We start from the raw sequence: 18,519 nt of genomic DNA, 5'->3' as shown, positions 1-18,519 counted from the left end.
GCCAGGCCAGCCCGCTTTCCTAGTCCCACAATGGCGCCAGGCCAGCCCGCTTTCCTAGTCCCACAGTGGTGCCAGGCCAGCCCGCTTTCCTGGTGCCCACAGCCAGGGTGCGTGCTTTGCGGATTTTAACTCATTTAATAATTCTCATAACAACACTTTGAGGCAGGTGGACAGTGATGCTGGTTTTTTTGTATTTCGGAGACAGTGCAGAGAATGAAGAACAGACTGAATTAGCCACTTAGAGAGTCTATTTGAAACCTTCCTTCATTTTATGTCTCTTTTAAGTATGAGGTCTTGAATGGAGACTCAAGCTGGCCTTTTATTAACTGTGTGGTGGAGAAAAGCACTTACATGCCTGTGAAGCGCAGCCCCTGACTCTGCAGGCCGAGGGCAGTTAGGAAGAATGATGGGTTGTTTATATTGAGTCACCCGGGGTGTCTGTTGCCACAGGCCCTGTATTGGTCTCGGCATGGTCTGTGCTGTCCTCACTGGGAGCCTGCCGGGAAGGGCAGTCAATCCTCTTCTAGAGGAGGAGCTGGAGCCTTGTCCAAGGAGGCCCGGGGGCTGTGTATGGCCGGAGCTACCCTGCTGCGCTCTGGACTTCACTGCCCTTCAATCTCACAATCCCTGGCTGCTCTGCGGTGTGTCATGAAACAAGAACGCACTCAGGTGCTCACTTCGGTGGGATCTTTTGTGTCCTATAGACAACAAGAATGAGAAAGGACACCCTTCCCAGCACAGGCGTGAGGGGCAGAGGGGAGGTGGCCAGCCCTGGGGAGTGTGGGTGGCCGTCCAGGCAGCATGGAGTTGGGATCCACAGGGTAAAAAACAAAGACGCCCAAACATCTGGCTCGGATGACCCCTATGCCCCGGCCACCAGCTAGCAGACCCAGGTGTCCAGGGACCACAGAACCTTTGCTCTGGATGCGTGTGGAGGCAGGACCAGCCCCTGGAGGAACTGCAGGCCTCCCTGGGCATCCCCATCCTAGGAGGCAGGTCCACATCTCGGGCAGGGCCTGCATCCTCAGCCACTCGGCTGCTGACCTTCGCTGTAGCTCAATCCTGTTCCAGAGCCAAGGAGCAGATAGGTAAAGCCATGCTTCCCAGGCTGGAAGAAAGAGAAAGGGCAGTTTTTGGAGTGGGTGCTGTTGTGGCCCCACCCAGACCCCTTTACCTGCACGGCCCCACCCCCCAGAAGCCTCCTATGTGGGCTGACAAAATCTCTTGGTATAATACTCAATCCAGGGGTAGCTGTGGAGGCTGAACCCTGCCCAACAGGGACGGCCAGGCCCCTGCCTCACGGTGGACCAAGCCCAGGTGCGTTACACTGCAGGGCCTGGTTCCTGCCCCTCCTCCATAGGCAGCAACCTCATAGGCACTCCTGGCTACAGAGGAGCAAGAGCCAGGCCCAGCTGTATCAAGTCCTTGGGGAGCTTGGTGCCCTCTCTGGGGCGCCCTCAGCAAACGCATGGGAGCCCTGCCTCTTATGGACTAATGGGGCATGTGTGAGAAAACTTGGGGTGACATTGTTCTGCACGGAGCCTGCTGGGGACGTTGAGAGCAACTGGGAGTCGGGGGGTTCAGAGGAGCCCGTGCCTGGGGCTGCATGGAGGTTTCCCACCGTTGGTGAGAAGGATTGCATCTCCAGGTCTCTTCGTCCTGGCCTCCCCGGGTGCTGGGGTCCTGGCTTCCTGGCTTCCTGTCACCTTCACGCCCACCATTTTCCTGAACCTTTCGGTCATTCCCACTGGTGGGTTGTGAAGGCAAAGCAATGGAGACTGGCCACAAGTCAGCACCTGGAGGCTTTGGCAGAGGTGGCAGGGACCCCGGAGGCTGGGATGAGAGCAGACAGGAAGCAGCCTGAAGCCATGTGGGGACAAGGGGCCTCCGGAGGGCACTGCCAGCAGAGGAAGAAGATGTGGCCCACCTGGGAGGTGGAGGACAGGTGGGGCACCCGTCAGTGACAATGCCCAGTCTGATAGTATTGTGTCTAACCAAGTCCAGTAGTTCAGAGCAGCCATTTCCCCCACACGACCAGGTAAAGAAATACCAGAACCATTTTCAGAAGAATTGCCATGAAAATTCCAGAGAGCTGCTCACAAGATTTAAGTGTTTTCTTTTGAGATCGATCTCCTCTGTTACCCAGGCTGGAGTGCAGTGGCACAATCACAGCTCACTGCAGCCTCAACCTCCTGGGCTCAAGCAATCCTCCCAGCTCAGCCTCCTGAGTAACTGAGACTACAGGTGTGCACCACCACACCTGGCTAGCATTTAATTCTTTAAAATGTTTTGTAGAAACAGAGTCAGACTGTGTTGCTCAGGCTGGTCTCAATCTCAGACTCAAACAATCCTCCCACCTTGGCTTCCCAATATGCTGGGATTACAGGTGTGAGCCACCGCACCTGACTCAAGATTCAAGTTTTTAGGCCCCATTGGTCAGAACAAAGGGTGCTTCTGCCCAACCTCGACAGCTCCCAGGGGAGGTTGCAGGATCTGAGCCCAGTTGCTTACTGGGGATATGTCAGGTCAGATGGGGAGGAAGCAGGGAAGAGGAGAGACACACCATTCAGAGCTCTGGCAAGCTTGGACACTGAGGATGGGTGACAGGGCGTGGGTCTGCTGTGTGTGAGCAGCTGGCTGGGCACGGGTGGAGCTGCTGAACCTGAGGCTCGGGCGGCAGGAGTTCTCTGCCTGTGCTTGCTGCCGTCCCTGCCTCACAAGTCAAACTTCAGCTAGGCAAGAAGGGGAAGAGGTGTCTTCCTTAAAATAGCTTGCACTTGAATTTGAAACTGCCTCAGTCCCTGGGATGAAAAGGGACAGGCCTTTTCCTTTCTAGTGTAGTGAAAAGACACTGAAGAAGAATGTTCCAGGGAACAGAGGTGCTGCCTGAGCAGCACTTCCTCATGCCATTAGGAGGAACCCTCAGACACCTGTGTGGTTCAAAAACGCCACATACATTGCAGCTGAGGTGGAGAGGCCATCCCGCCCGGTGAAATCCGAACTCCTCTCAAACGCTGACCCATCACACGGTGCTTCTCACCGATGGAGGAACCAGCGCAGGGATGGGAACCCACCTGGGAAACATTTGGATGCCGGCTTTTCCTCCTCGTTCGTCTGGGTCTCTGGGGTAGAGCGGGACAGCAGAGACCAGGTGTGCCCTCTGTGAAGGCCCAGGCCACATGGGACTCACGGCTCTCCCTGGTCTCCCTGAAGGGCCATTAGGTGCTTAGGAAATTCATTCTGTCATCTGGAGGGAACATGGTACAAGTGTGTAAATAACATTTGTTATTTTTAAACAATCCGCATGCCTTCCTAACCTGGTAAGCTAAAACAGAAGATTCATATTGTAGAATAGAGTTATTCCTATTATGTTTCATTTTGATGTGGCTTATTGACCAAAATACTCCCCTAAATACCAAAACAATTTGACATTGCTTTTTCTGACTGAAAGAAACACTGTGAAACCTGAAAGTAGGATATTTGTACGTAATTCTCCTGGGACCACGTTGAAAATCACAATTTCCAGACCCCATGACTGCCCTGTAGCTTCCCGCTGACAGAGGTCTGTGCCATACAACAAAGGCTCTAGGAATTCGGTATTATTGTTGCCTTCTAGAAAGAGGAACTGCTCCCCGCTGTCAATCCAGCCAGGATTCGAGCCGCCCAGCCTGGCCTGGTGACTGTCGTTGGCTGGACAGAGGCGCTGCCAGCTGCAGCACCATCCTGGGAAGGAGGCTCTCTAGGTAGCCCTTTACATGTGCCTCCTGGATATCCATGAAAAAATCAACAAGAAGACCTTTCTGGGAAGTTCGGCTTTGGCCAAAAGTCCAGCTCCCTGGGGACGTCAAGGATGGTGCTTCTGTCCCCAGCCGCTCGATGCCACCCTCTGTTGATACCCTGGGCCTCACTGAGATGCTTTTCCTTTCTGCGCAGATCATCACCCTGAGGGACTACGTCCCCAGGATCCTGGGACCCGAGGCCTTCCGGCAGTACGTGGGTCCCTACGAAGGCTATGACTCCACTGCCAACCCCACTGTGTCCAACGTGTTCTCCACGGCTGCCTTCCGCTTCGGCCATGCCACGATCCACCCGCGGGTGAGGAGGCTGGACGCTGACTTCCAGGAGCACCCTGACCTGCCCGCGCTGTGGCTGCATGAGGCATTCTTCAGCCCTTGGACACTTCTCCGAGGGGGTGAGTGGACGCGGTCCCTGCGGCTGGTCCCACGAGAGCTCCCTTCTTTCGATGACTCTCTCCGTGTGAGCACACGTGCTGATCCTACACAAGGTTTTAATATGTATGGGGAAAATAAATGTGTTTAAAGCATTTTAAAAGGCTAAACTGGGGCCATGTGCAGTGTGGCTCACACCTGTAATCCCAGCACTTTGGGAGTCCAAGGCAGTGAATCACTTGAGGTCGGGAGTTTGAGACCACCTTGGCCAATATGGTAAAACCCCCATCCCTACTAAAAATACAAAAAAAATTCGCTGGGCATGGCGGTGGCTGCCTGTGGTCCCAGCTACACAGGAGGCTGAGGCAGGAGAATTGCTTGAACCCACGAGGCAGAGGTTGCGGTGAGCCAAGATCTCACCATTGCATTCCAGTCTGGGTGACAGAGCAAAAAACTCCATTTAAAATATAATATATAATAAAATTAAGGGCTAAACTGTTCTATGGTTATGAAAAGCACCATCACTTTAGGATGTTAATGATGGGTTACCTTTGGAAGTTATCTATTCAGAAGCAAATCATCTGATTCCCAATTCATTTTTTGGAAAAGTTAATTTTAAGCTTCCCCCACTTTTTATTTCTATTCCTTTCCCAGTACTCTGTGTGTCCTTCTGGAAGCTTCTAACCTGTCGCAAAAGTTGACGGCTCCCGGTGCGGGGAGTGGGGAGGGTGAGGTGCTGCAGTGTGTCCAGCAGTACCTGCTTAGATGAGAGCTGAACCAGGCACAGCGTGTCAGAGAGGTGGGCACGCCTGGCCCTCCGCAGCTGCCTGGCCTCTGATGACACCCAGGTCACCCACCCAGGATGACACGCATCATGTTTTCTGAGTTGTGCCTTTGGGGCACCCTGAGGCCACACTGACTCTTTAAAGACTCTGATGTCATGCAGTTGTGGGTTCACACGCCTTTGAGGTGGAGGGTCCCTGACGGGCGGTGGGGTCTGTTTCCATATGGGGCCTTTGGAGATGACGGGAACAGTGGTCCCCAGGCAGCCTGGCCACTCCCTCAGCTAAGCCGTGCCTTCCTTTCACTGTTCTGGATGTTAGAATTCAGCAAATGCTTCTCTTTCTTTGGTAATCTTTCTGTTGCTGAGAAATAAAACAAAAAGCTTTAAAAACTGGCAGCTCCTCCTCCAGACCTCTTTCCTTCTGAGGGTCCATCCCCCATGAGCCACATTGTCAGTGTCAGCCCAGCAAGGGCAGCGTCCTGAGGACATTCAGGAAAGTCTGGAGTCACACAAGCTGAGTTCATGAACTTACAGGAAGATTTGCTAAGGATAAGACTGAGATATTGTTTCTCTAGAACGGAGCCAAGAACTGTCCTTGCCTTTGCCTGGTGTTTGCAGGTGGTTTGGACCCGCTAGTACGAGGCCTCCTCGCAAGACCAGCCAAACTGCAGCTGCAGGATCAGCTGATGAACGAGGAGCTGACGGAAAGGCTCTTCATGCTGTCAAATTCCAGCACCTTGGACCTGGCGTCCATCAACCTGCAGAGGGGCCGGGACCACGGGCTGCCAGGTCTGCCAGTTCCTTCCCTTGCCTGCCTCACACCGCTGCTGTGGGATTTGCCCAGGCAGGAACCTGCTGCTAGGGAGACTGATTGAAAGTAAAACGCATCTGCAAACCTTCTAAGCAGCCGCTCTTGAGGGCCCCGGTTCACTCAGCTTAAGAGGCCACTTCCAGCTTTCCTTAGAGACAGAGTGGCACAGAGAGGGTGGTTCTGAGCCTCGCAGGAACCTGTGAGCTGGGCGGTGAGAAACAGCCAGTCCTAGCCGAGGGAGGAGGCACTGCATGAGCAGACAATGGCAGGCCTGCGTCCAGTGTCCTGGGAAGCTCCTGGCATGGCTAGGGTGCTCCCCTCCCCTTCTCCTCCCCCAAACGGCGTCCCAGGGCCTGCAGAGGTCATTCCACCGCCTCAGGACTCCTGTCAATGAATGGTCCAAGCTGGCCCCTGGCGGGAGTGGCTGTTCCTCTCAGGCTGGCAGCCCCCGTGCTCCCCATACCCCACCTGGCTCCTGACTTTCCCGGCCCACACCCTGCAGCCTGCTCAGTTCCTGCACCCCTGACCTCAGGTCCGCCTCAGCCTTGCCTCCCCTGGCTCCTAGGGGTTCGGTTGTCTGGTCGACCTGCAGCCCCTGCACAGGCCCCATCCCCCAACACCGCTTACTCCCTGTGTAGCGCTGACCTCTCCATGCAGCTGGGAGCTGGAAGGTGCCCTTCTGATGTGTGGGTGACAGGTGAGGGCCCCTGGAAGCTGGAAGGTGCCCTTCTGATGTATGGGTGACAGGTGAGGGCCCCTGGGAGCTGGAAGGTGCCCTTATGATGTGGGGGTGACAGGTGAGGGCCCCTGGGAGCTGGAAGGGGCCCTTCTGATGTGTGGGTGACAGGTGAGGGCCCCTGGGAGCTGGAAGGTGCCCTTCTGATGTGGGGGTGACAGGTGAGGACCCCTGGGAGCTGGAAGGTGCCCTTCTGAAGTGTGGGTGACAGGTGAGGGCCCCTGGGAGCTGGAAGGGCCCCTTCTGATGTGTGGGTGACAGGTGAGATGGATGGTGCCAGCAAGTCCTGCTCATTCTGTCCCTGGGCCCTCCCCTGTCCCTGGGCATTCCCCATCCCTGTCCTCCTCAGCAGGGCATCTGGAAGGGCTGGGGTCAGCAGCCACATAGGCTGTGAATATCTGGGACCAAACATGAGTTGGGAAGATGCAGAAGGGGCACTCGTGTTTCAGGGTAGTGCACACAGTCCCCTGTGCTCCCTGCACACCACACGCAGCTGCTTCCTTGTTACTAGAGCTCAGGGAGCACAGCCCGAACACACCCTCCTACACCCAGCACACGCCCGGCACACACCCAGTACACACCCAGCACACACCCAGTACACACCCAGCACATGCCTGACACATACCTGGCACATACAGCACATGCCCGCACACACCCGGCACACACCAACACACACCCAGGACACACCCAGCACACACCCAGCACATGCCTGACACATACCTGGCACATACAGCACATGCCCACACACACTGGATACACCCAGCACACACCCGGCACACACCAACACACACCCAGTACACACCCAGCACATGCCTGACACATACCTGGCACATACAGCACATGCCCACACACACTGGATACACCCAGCACACACCCGGCACACACCAGCACACACCCAGCACACGCCTGGCGCATACCTGGCACATACCCAGCACACGCCCACACATACTGGACACACCCAGCACACGCCTGGCGCATACCTGGCACATGCCCAGCACATACCCAGCACACATGCCCGCAGACGCTTTTACTCTGGCTGGGGCCCCCTTTGCTACCAACCCTGCTCAGGCCCACAGTTTGATCTCCTCACATACCCGCTGCTGGCTTCCCGAGCTAACAGCATCAGAGAGTGAGCGACCCCCTCCCAGCTCTAACAACCCCTGCCCTCCTCTGCTTTACTTTTCACCAACTGAAATGCAGCCAAAGGCAAAAACCCACATTCCCATTGGCCTGTGGGTCCCCCGTAAAACAGAAGTCCAGGAGGAAGGGCTGTGTCTCAGGGCTGTGAGGCTATGGTTGCACCCAGAACCGTTGACTGGCACAGAACAGCACTTGCAGAATGCTCACTGAGTGAGTGAGTGAATGAATGAATGAATGAATGATGAATGTTTGGGCAAATAAACACTGACAAGCAAAGAAGGGCTTGTGGGAAGGGAACAAGGAGTAAGACCAGCACGCAGCCCAACTCGTGTTCAGAAGACCTGGGCTTGGGCCTGTGCTCAATTTTGGATGAATCTCTTAATTAAGTGCATTCTCACTTTCTCCCGAGTGCCAGGACAGTAGAGTCAACCTCACGTTTGAGTGTTGGAGTCGCACACATGAGAGTGTGTGGTGTGAGCACAGGTCGTAATGACACAGCAGTGTACGAGCTGCCACGTGTGGGTCCCTGTGGCCTGCAGTTCGAAGCCCACTGCATGTGTTAGCTCTCTGTAGAGAGACAGAGGTGGCACAGAGAGGGTGCCACGGTTGAAGGCCGGGCTGCAATCACTTTTTAAAAGATGGATTGAGACACTGAAGCACAGACAGTGGAGGCAACTTCCCCACGTCTGAATTCCAGCAATGGGACGTGTCGCTGCGCCAGAAAGGCCACAAACGTGGCAGCAGCTTCAGTAGATTTGATCAGTTAGATCTGAGGCTAAATTGGATGAAAGAGAAAGGCTCGTGTCACAGCAAGCTAAGCTGGGATAATGATTTTCACTACGCCCTGAAATCCTGTTGTGCTTTACAGGGAATATAAAATGTTCAACCTTCCCCCAAATCTTCTTCACATTCCCATTTCTGCAGCGTCTCCCACAGGCCGGGACAGCTGAGATTGCTGTTGATTCTTCCCTGCTCTGGGCTCTGGAGCTGCGATGAGATTGACTCACTTCCTGCCTTTACCTCCTGCCCAGGCCTCTGCACATTTTCCCTGTAGAGCTGGAAAAAGTTGCAAATGTGTTTCCTCTTAGAGCAGTAAGAAAGGAAAACACCCTCCTAACTTTGCTGTTTCGTTTTAAAATTAAAATATCAGTCTCCCACGGGTATGGGAAATGTTTCTATTACTTTGTTCTACTTAAAACAGTTTGACAGTGGTCTAACTTGATTATATAGAAACTTTCTCCCTCATTCTAGAGCTTTAATTCACTCATTATTTTGGTTTTTGACTAATCTGAAAATGAATGCATTCTTTTAACAAATATTTAATGAAATTACTGCTCTGTCCCCCAAGCCCTGTGGCAAGCAACGGGCCTCTGTGTTTTCTGTATAAACCCAGTGTCTCCAGGTGACCTGTTACTGGATCTGAGAAACGTGCGGGGTGTGTTTGGGATGGTCTGGGTAAAGCAGACTGCATGGCAAAGAGGAAATGTTGTTGAAGGTGCTGAGGTGGGAGACACAGGGGCCTCTTGGCGGGGGCAAAGCACCTCCTCCCAGTGGCTCTGATGAGAGGCTGGGATGGCGCATCTGGAGACAGAAAACCAGTGTGGTTCCTGCAGATCACAGGGCGGCAGAGCCCACCACAGACAGCAGGAGCTGGGCAGAGGCAGCGCACCGTCTCACGGGGGCTCAGGGGACTGTTGGGCATGCAGCAGCACCAGGGCTTCGGGGCCAGCCAAGGGGGGTGACCTGGGAGCCCAGGAGTGACTTGTTCCTCCCAACCGTGAATCAGGGAGCTGCCCTTTAAGAGAGAGTCCATGGCACCTGACAGCAGTTTCTGAAAGTTCAGATTTTAAATCTCACTCCTGCTTTCCTCCTTCGCTTTGTCTTTTCCTCCAATCGTCTTTTTCCAAGTTTTTCCCACCCTCTGACTCTGAGAGTCTTTATCACATGGGCCTCCCCTCCCCAGACTCATTGGAGGATGCCTGGCTCTTTCTCCTAGTTCTGTTTCGTCTAAACACAAGACACTATGAGGCTCGACTTTGTGCCCCCTGAAAGCCTCTTTGCCCCTGGGGAACCGGCCCAGTGCTCACATGTCGCTATGTGTGAACTTGTCTGGGACTTCCACCGGGAGCCTGTGGTGGGCAGGGTGCTGAGGGTGGAAGCAGACACAGTCACAGCCAAAGCTCTGCACGGGGCAGGTGGATGAGCAAAGACAGCAGCAGAGGCCCTGGGCGACACTCTGATCAGATGCCACGGGCTGTGAGGGTCACCCAGCCTGCAGGAGGGAGGGCTTCTGGAGGAGGCAACAGCTGAACCAAGAGGAGTGGATGAGGGTCAAAGGCGGATGTGAGGAGGGGGGCACAGCGAGGGGCACAAAAGGGGGAGCAAGTGCGTATCAGGCAAAGGTGCAGCCACGGAGCCAGACCACAGATGGGGCTGGGCAGGGAGCGACCCAGGTGTGGGTCAGCAAGGTGGAGGAGTGATGAGAGAGGCCGGGGACTCACCAGGGTTGCAACAAGAAAAGATCTCCAGTCTTCAATATGGAGATGGTTGGCCAGACAGATAAAGATATTTGTGTATGCCCTTCCCAAGGGAGGGATGGCAGGAGGAGGGAGGGCATGCTAGCTTCTATGTGTGCCCCTGATGTCACTGTGGGAGTGAACTCTGAGGAGGATGCTCTGTAGAGGCAAGAACTGAGTGCGGGCTGGGCCATAGCAGGAGTCCCCTTCGACGCCCTGGACTCAGCATTCTTGCTGTCTCCAGCTCCTTTATGAGCAAACCCTGCAAGAAGAGCTCTGACGCCCGAGCTGGAATATCCTAGCCTGGCAAATGGCCGGGCAGTGCCTTGGCTTGAGACGGGACTCTGCCAGGCCACGCTTCCTGTCTTGTGGACCACAGCGTGAGTGAGGTGGGCTGAACAAAAGTTCAGGTCTGGAGAGAAACCCTGTAGCCTTTCCCCGTGCAGGTTACAATGCGTGGAGGGCGTTCTGTGGCCTGCCGCGCCTGGAGACCCCCACTGACCTGCACGTGGCCATCGCCAGCAGGAGCGTGGCCGCCAAGATCCTGGAATTGTACAAGCACCCTGACAACATCGATGTGTGGCTGGGAGGCTTAGCTGAAGACTTCCTCCCTGGGGCCCGGACAGGTCCCCTGTTTGCCTGTCTCATTGGGAAGCAGATGAAGGCACTGCGGGATGGTGACTGGTAGGTACCTGTCCTTCACGTTCTACACAGAGGGGTGGTCAGTGTGGGTTCTAGGCCAACCAGGCCTGCATTCAAATCCTGGCTCCATAGCTCAGCTCTTAGAGAGCCTTGCTCCAGTTGCTCCTCCCACCCATGGCTTCCAATGCAGGACAGTGTTGTTATAGAAATGAAGCAATTACGAAGCTCGCAGCCTGTGCTGAGCACCGAGAATGAGAGACGGTGCTGATTTTTCCACGCATCCACCCACAGAGCAAGCAGGCGCCTACAGAAACAGATTGTGACACATTGGTGATGGCCTGCAGCTGCATCCCACCCCCTGACAATGTCTGGGGAAGCGCAGAGATGGCAGTGACTCAGGTGCAGACACAGGTGGTGCCCAGGGCTCATAGATGCCCCTGGGCTGGACAGCCCTTCCTGCCCCCACCCCCGCCCAGAGCAGAAAGCTGAGATCTGGCTATCCAGCCTCGCACCTGTCTGTTCCTTCCTAAGGTTCAACCCAGAATTTGGGGGTTTGTCCCAGAGAGGGTCAGAGCCAGGTCCTGTTTCTGTCTGACACGGAGTCTGTACCCCCACAGAAGCAGGTGCACAGGATGTCAGCAGTAAGATTTTGGAATAACACACAGAAAAACAGTGGGAAAACGTTTCTTTTGCTGTTAAAAACATCCCCAGCTATCCAGCTCTCTCTGTTTTGGGTAGTCACTGTGCCTAGGTCAGGTTTTTGCTCTAAGGGAGCTGTGTTCTTCTCAGAGCGTGCACCTGCCACAGACCAGCCTCGTTTCCTTTCCCCAGTGTGACTCTTATCTCCCATTTCTGAGATGTAGCATTTCAAGGAGCTAGGAACCCCTGGGGAGAAATCACCAGAATGCATCTCCCTCATAGCTGTGTGTTTTCAGCAGACGTGTGGTTCAGAATACTCTGAGACACGGGAAGCCACTTGCTCAGGAGGGGAAAGATTTCGCCAGCTTGCCCCATATACATGTCTCCCACACACGTCTCATGCCTTCCGTGGCTGAAGCTCCATCTGAAGCCAGTGCAGAGGCAGCTGGCAGACTCCTGGGTGGTGCCGCAAATTTCGCATCTATGTATCTGTGACTAAATATCTCCCCAATGCAAAAATGGGATCAATTAACTTATATATAGTGGGACCCCTTTTTTATGTTCTAAGAGGAATTCATCCCCATGACGGGAAGTGGAAGCGCTTTTATACAGTCAGGGGAAATGCATGCTTCATGGCATGCAGGCCAGGAGTTGTTGGAGTTTTGTCAACGATTTTTGTATTTTGAGAGCAAAGTGGAACTTCATTTCTTCACATTACAATTTTCTTGATTAACCGTGGCTTGGAGGAAGAAGCTGCAGGTAGAGAGGCTGTGCAGGGCACAGTGACTTCACAGCAGAGAGCAGCAGTCTCTCAGACAGTGGAATCTGCTGTCATTCTTGTTTTTCACAGAGCACTGCACCCCAGATAACAGCAACACAGCAAATTAGATGCTCATAGACAGGCTCTGAGCCCCTCTTCCCATCTGACGCCACTTTTTCAGACAACCAGGTGCACGCTATGCTGCCCCTCCGCATTTCCTTCAGGTCCTCAGTGCCTGCACCTGCGTGGCCCCAGGTGCTGGGGCTCTGGGCAGATGCCACAGCATCTCCTTCAGGACCTTAGTGCCTGCACCTGTATGGCCCCGGGTGCTCAGGGTCTGGGCAGAAGTGCAGGGGAAGCCAGCGGACCACAGCAGTGGGTGCCTGGCCCTGAGCGCCTGCCCTGGGGTTCTCCATGCACCATGACCTTATGCACCATATCTGTCTCTGGAGGTTTTGGTGGGAGAACAGCCACGTCTTCACGGATGCACAGAGGCGTGAGCTGGAGAAGCACTCCCTGTCTCGGGTGATCTGCGACAACACCGGCCTCACCAGGGTGCCCGTCGATGCCTTCCAAGTCGGAAAATTCCCTGAAGACTTCCAGCCTTGCGACAGCATCCCTGGCATGAGCCTGGAGGCCTGGAGGGAGGCCTTCCCTCCAGGTGACATGTGGTCCCTTTTCACACATTACAGCACGTGCAGCTCCACAAAGAAGCTTGTCTTCCCAAGGAGCTGATTTTATCTTTTCACTGTTTAGAAAATAGTGTCAGTGCCCTGCCTTACACCCTCAGGGCAGCTCATGGGGTGGGGCCGGGCCCTTCTCTAGTAAGAAAGGAACTGGAGGCCTAGAAGTGAGCCTTTGGGGCCGACCTGGGAAACGGTGGTGGTGTGTGGGTGCCCAGCAAGTGACCACAGCAGGCTCCCCACCTCAGCATCAGCCCCCTCCAGGGCACAGGTGCGCCTGTGACGGGGACATTGGCGTGTGGCTCTTCCCTCTCAGTTTGACGACTCTCAATCTGTCCACATTTCATAGAGGACAAGTGTGGCTTCCCAGAGAGTGTGGAGAACGGGGACTTCGTGCACTGTGAGGAGTCTGGGCGGCGCGTGCTGGTGTATTCCTGCCGGCACGGATATGAGCTCCAGGGCCAGGAGCAGCTCACCTGCACCCAGGAAGGGTGGGATTTCCAGCCTCCCCGCTGCAAAGGTCAGTCCTTTAACGGGGCGTGTGTTCTTTCGTGATAATTACATAACATTTGCCCGTTTCCAGTGTAAATTAAGAATTCAATGTCATTGAAAATTTCTTCGCCAAAGCTGCACCTGAGGCTGTTATCTTCCAGGAAAAATTTGGGGATGGAAGCCCAGGTCTGTCCTCTTGCCTGGCCGTGCTCCCAGTCGGCGTCTTTCTAGGTAGTCGGGGCTCGGGAGAGGCATGGGAATCGTGACCAATGGGGTCACCAGTGAGGGAAGAGAGAGGAGTCAGTGAGTTCCAGGCAAGGTTGTGGTGAACTGGCAGGGCCATTTTCTCAGAGGAAACACAACAGCTAACATTTCCACTTCAGAAACCCGGAGAGCAAGGCTGGCCTCCACCCCCACCTCCTATAGGCAGCTGATTTCCAAGCTGGGCCTGGTCCTCCAGCTGCTGGGTTCCTCTCCCAGCCTGTCTAGGTGTGGACAGGTGCAGCCTCCCTGCTGTAACTTGAGAGCAGGCTGGTGAGACACCCCGACCATCTCCACCTGCTCCTCCAATGCGCCTGGCTTGAGCCGCCATCAGCCCAGGGCACCTGGGAGCAGCCATGCTGGACGACAGAGCCTCCCAGGGGAAGAGCCATGTTCTGGGGTCACTCTTTGGGGAGCAGCAGAATGGGCATCCTCATCCAACTGTTCTGAGAGCTCTCTGGGTAAGAGCCCCGTGGCTGGGGCTTCCTGTCGGAGCAGCTCGAATCCCCCAACTATTTCAGAAACACCCTTCAAGCAAACCTGGACGGCTGGCTCTGGTCTCCTGGGCCGGCGGGATCAGGGCAGGCAGGGCAGGAACGGCTGCTGTTCTCAGAGGAAGGTGGCTCTGACAACACTCACAGCAATCTTTAAGAGGCCAACCAGCTACCTTCCAGGACTGCATTGTCGTGGAGGAAACTTGCATCAGACACAGAGCCTCCTGGGAGCTACCTGCTGTGGGCACCACTTACCCGGACCTCAGAAGAAAGATGGTGCAGGAATCTGGCTGGTTTGCAAGCAGAAGCAAAAGCGAAGTCCACAACTTTCAGTTTTCTCAGAGTTTTTAGAAGGTGAAAGAGTCCTGGAGCCAGTGCTTTGGGACACCCAGGTGAGAGACTCCTTGGAGGCCAGAAGTTCAAGACCAGCCTGAGAAATGTAGTGAGACCCCATGTCTACCAAAACAGGAAAAAAGTCCTGGAGTGGGGGAGGGTGTGATAAGCTGCACAAGGTCACTGTGCTTGATGCCACTGAACTGGACGTTTAAAAACGGCTGAGGTGGTAAATTTCACATTATATATAATTTAGCACAGTATAAAATTTCAATTTCAGTTTCAATTTTGAAAGTCAGAAACGTTTGTCCCTGAAGGGCTGCCATAGCCAACTCCTTCCAAAGCCTCAGTTGTAAAGGGAGAGGCTGAGACCCTACGTGCATGAGACCCACCAGGACTCAGGGCTGCGGCAGGGTCAGGTCAGGGTGCGGTTCCCGCCGGGTCTGTGGTCTCAGGCACCCTCCTGGGAGCCACCTTCCCATTAGGAGGCGAGAGAAGGGATGTGGAGAGGAAGAAAGGAAGCGGCTGGGGAACGGTGCCTCCGAAATAAATTTCAGAGTCACTAGGGGCACAGGGAGCTGCCTGGGCATCAGCAGGGCAAAGTCCTGCTTCGTGGGCAAGGGAGGGCGCCATCGCTGGAAAACAGCAGCCTGGGCTGGACCCCCTTTGTGTGTGTTACGGAAAATACAGTTCGCAATCAGTACTGATTTTCTTTGAGAAATGGAAACGTGTGCACTTGTGCACGCTGCGTGTGGAGCGTGGACGCCACTGCCACTCTTCCTGAAAGTCAAGGTGAAGCATCCTGAGAGCAGAGCCGGGGCCTCCGTGCAGGCTGCCCTGGTGTCTGGGGGCACTGCTTGTTTCTGATGCTGGTTTCCTCCTCTGTTGCTGGGAGTGCTGCTCTTCAGCCGGGGCTGACTTGTCCCCTCCTTCCTGTCCATCCTTGGGAAGGGGACCCACACAGCACCGGCCCCTGAGTCGGGCTTCTGCTTAGAATAAACGGACCGTGGGTAGAACATCATGGGCCAAACTGTGCCCCCCAAAAATCTATGCTCAAGTTCTAGCCCCTGTACCTCTGCATGTGGCCTGATAAGAAGCCAGGCCATTGTGGGCACCACTGAGTTAAAATGAGGCTCTTGGTGTGTCCCAATCCAATGCGTGGTGTCCTCTTGGGAAGAGGAGAGGAGACACAGAGACAGGACCATGCCAAGACCCAGGATGGAAACAAAGCATCTGCCAGGCATGGGCCCCACAGGACGCTGGCACCCACCAGGAGCCGGAGCAGGCAGGAGGGACCCTCCCCCCGAGAGAGCCTTCCAAGGGTGCATTGCCAGGCCAACACCCTGACTTCAGACCTGTGGCCTCCAGAACTGTTGGAGGATGCATTGCTGGCACATGGAGCCATCAGTTTCTGATGGTTTTTCCCAGCAGCCACAGGGAACTCATACCTGGGATGAGTCTGAATTGAAGGGACGGAGTGAGGCACAGGAGAGGGGTGTAAGCTGCTCCGAGGGAACTCCCGGGTGGATGCAGGATGTCTTGGCCAGTGGGAACAGCAGCCCCGGGCAGGGCTGCTCACAACAGCGGCTGCCATTTCCACTCTGTGGGCCTCATCACAGGTCCCGGCCATGGGTGGTGACTTAGATTTTCATGCAATCATGATGGAAGCACTCCCCTACCCCAGGGGCAGCTGCAGACACCTTCACACAGCCCCAGTGCTTCACAGCTCTGCATGATGGGATGCAGGAGGGGCTGGTTCCAGGGGCAGCTTTAGCCAAGAAAGATGTTATATGTTTAACAGCCTTGACTTGGTCACCTATACTCAGCCCCCTGAGTAGCCATGATTATAGGTGCCCACCACCGCACCCGGCTAACTTTTGTATTTTTAGTAGAGATGCAGGTTTCACCACATTGGCCAGGTTGGTCTCAAACTCCTGACCTCAGGTGATCCACCCACCTCGGCCTCCCAAAGTCCTGGGATTACAGGCTTGAGCCACGGTGCCCGGCTTCTGACATTCTTATGTAATGGTTGTCGTTATCAATAACGTCATTATTAATGACTGTACTGTTTAGAAAGCCTGCGCGATCCTGACACCCCGATAGTTTTTATAAGCACATTGATCCCATGCCTGTTTTTCATAGCAGACATTAGGACACCCATTCTCTATCTGAGAAAAGCAGGGTGGGCCAAGCCTCCTCAGCCCAGAGCCCTGTGTTTGGAGTGGGGAGTCCCATCCAATGCAGCCCCTCACCCTGGGGAGCAGGTGGGCAGCAGACCACACCAGCTGGCCTTCGAGGCTGTGCAGGTCTCTGGCTCCGGGTCACCTGAGTGCTCACTGCTCAGGATTGCAGGTTCTCATTGTCCTGGGGTGGTCGGGTCTGGAGCTAAGTCCTGTGGCCTATGTGGACTCCAGCTCTTCCACTCAGCGGCGAGACTGGGGAGAGTCCCTTGACCCCTCCCGGTGCCCTCTGTCTGGAGGTGTCGCCAGCACCAGGGACACAGGAGTGCCGGGAGGTTTTGGCCCCCAGCCTGGCCCTCGGTGAGGCTGCACCCAGGCCAGCTCCATTCCCTCCGGACAGAGCAGCTCCAGGAAGAACATGCATCCCAGCAGTGACAGCACCTGTCCCACTTAGAGAACGCGCACATGGGCCTGGAGCGTGGCTCTTACACGCCACTGCCTGTTTTCTAAAATTGGCCAGAAAAGGAACATGATTCGAACAAAACACACAGCAGATTATCTGGAAACACACGCCTGGGGAATGAGGCACTAGGTTATAGGCTTCAGGTGCAGGGAGAGCAGGAGGGGACACCCCATCCTCACTGGCAGGGACAGGCGTCCCCAGTCCTTGCTCTCAGAGGAACGGCTGGCCGGCTGGGAGAATCTGCCGGGGGAAAGCAGACCCTGCTCCACCCTCACCCTAGCCCCTTCCTTCCCCTGTGTCTTGCCCTTGGCCAAAGCCCACATTCCCTTATCCCAGGCAGACCCTAATTTCCTCGAGGAAGGCTCCTGTGACTGCTGGGGCCTGAGTGAGCCCCAGTGTGTGGACTCCCTGCAGGCTCAGAGCCTGTGGCCAACGAGCTTCCTGCTGCTTATCACCTTTCAGATGTGTAGGGAGCAGGGGCGGCCATACAACAGCAGGTGCCCAGTTCCCCTTAGATCGGGTGGGGTGGGGCGGGTGGGCGCAGGTGAGGGGCCAGCCTCCCCAGAGAGAAGCACCTCCCAGAAAGGGGCTCACTTGAGGGAGGAGGGGGCACGGCCGCTTCCTCTCACATGTGTGGCGTTTCATGTCTGGCAGATGTGAACGAGTGTGCAGACAGTGCCAACCCCCCCTGCCACGCCTCCGCGAGGTGCAGAAACACCAAGGGAAGCTTCCGGTGCCTCTGCGAGGACCCCCACGAGTTAGGAGACGATGGGAGGACCTGCATAGGTGAGGCTGCTTCCCTCTCTCTGTCCGTCCATTTGTGAGTTTTTGTAAAATGAAGAAAAGTGCATTCAAGTGAGGCATCTGTCATCTTGATTGGGAAGGGCGGAGATGAATAAGACACCAAGCCCGAGGTGCTAGAGGATGGATTGCGTGTCTGCACTCCCTCCTGTGTCAGGCACACCCCCTCCTGTGTCAGGCACACCCCTCCCTCCTGAGATGACTTACCCACTACCGCTCTTCCTCCCGGACCTCTGAACATCTGTACCGGCCTGAGCCAGAAGCACCGGAGCCCAGGATCATGTTGCGCACCAAGGCCCACGTCTGAGACATGAATACACAGGGCCCAGGACTGCTTGTCTCCACCGAGACTTACAGACTTAAATGTAGATAACGGTACCGATTATGGATAGAGACTTAGCTTCACATACAGGAACAGATGTAGATACATGGATACACATTGGCGTATTAGATGTAGCTTTAGGAATAGCTATCCCTGTGTAGGTCGAGATGTGGATGCAAACAGAGCTTTAGGTATCGATACCATCACAGAGGAATGGCCTGTGGTTGTGTTTTCTTTCCAACACTGTGGTGAACAGAACCGTGTCCCTGTCCCGGGGATGCCACAAAGTCCTG

The 18,519-nt window shown here is 55.1% G+C and overlaps 1 protein-coding gene across 2 annotated transcripts in view; it reads left to right on the top strand.

The window, feature by feature from the left end:
• Window positions 1–18,519, top strand: part of TPO (thyroid peroxidase) — a 94,239-nt gene that overhangs the window by 59,637 nt on the left and 16,083 nt on the right. For both annotated transcript variants that reach the window (XM_078350050.1, XM_078350051.1), the window contains exons 8-13: window positions 3,934–4,192; window positions 5,572–5,742; window positions 10,603–10,840; window positions 12,650–12,858; window positions 13,230–13,400; window positions 17,758–17,889. In XM_078350050.1, coding sequence (XP_078206176.1) covers window positions 3,934–4,192; window positions 5,572–5,742; window positions 10,603–10,840; window positions 12,650–12,858; window positions 13,230–13,400; window positions 17,758–17,889 — 1,180 coding nt within the window. The remainder of the gene's footprint in view (window positions 1–3,933; window positions 4,193–5,571; window positions 5,743–10,602; window positions 10,841–12,649; window positions 12,859–13,229; window positions 13,401–17,757; window positions 17,890–18,519) is intronic.

The sequence above is a fragment of the Callithrix jacchus genome, chromosome 14 (assembly GCF_049354715.1).
Source record: "Callithrix jacchus isolate 240 chromosome 14, calJac240_pri, whole genome shotgun sequence".
Classification (NCBI taxonomy): Eukaryota; Metazoa; Chordata; class Mammalia; order Primates; family Cebidae; genus Callithrix; species Callithrix jacchus.
The sequence above is the reverse complement of the archived record's forward strand: the minus strand, read 5'-3'. Positions and strand labels throughout refer to the sequence as shown.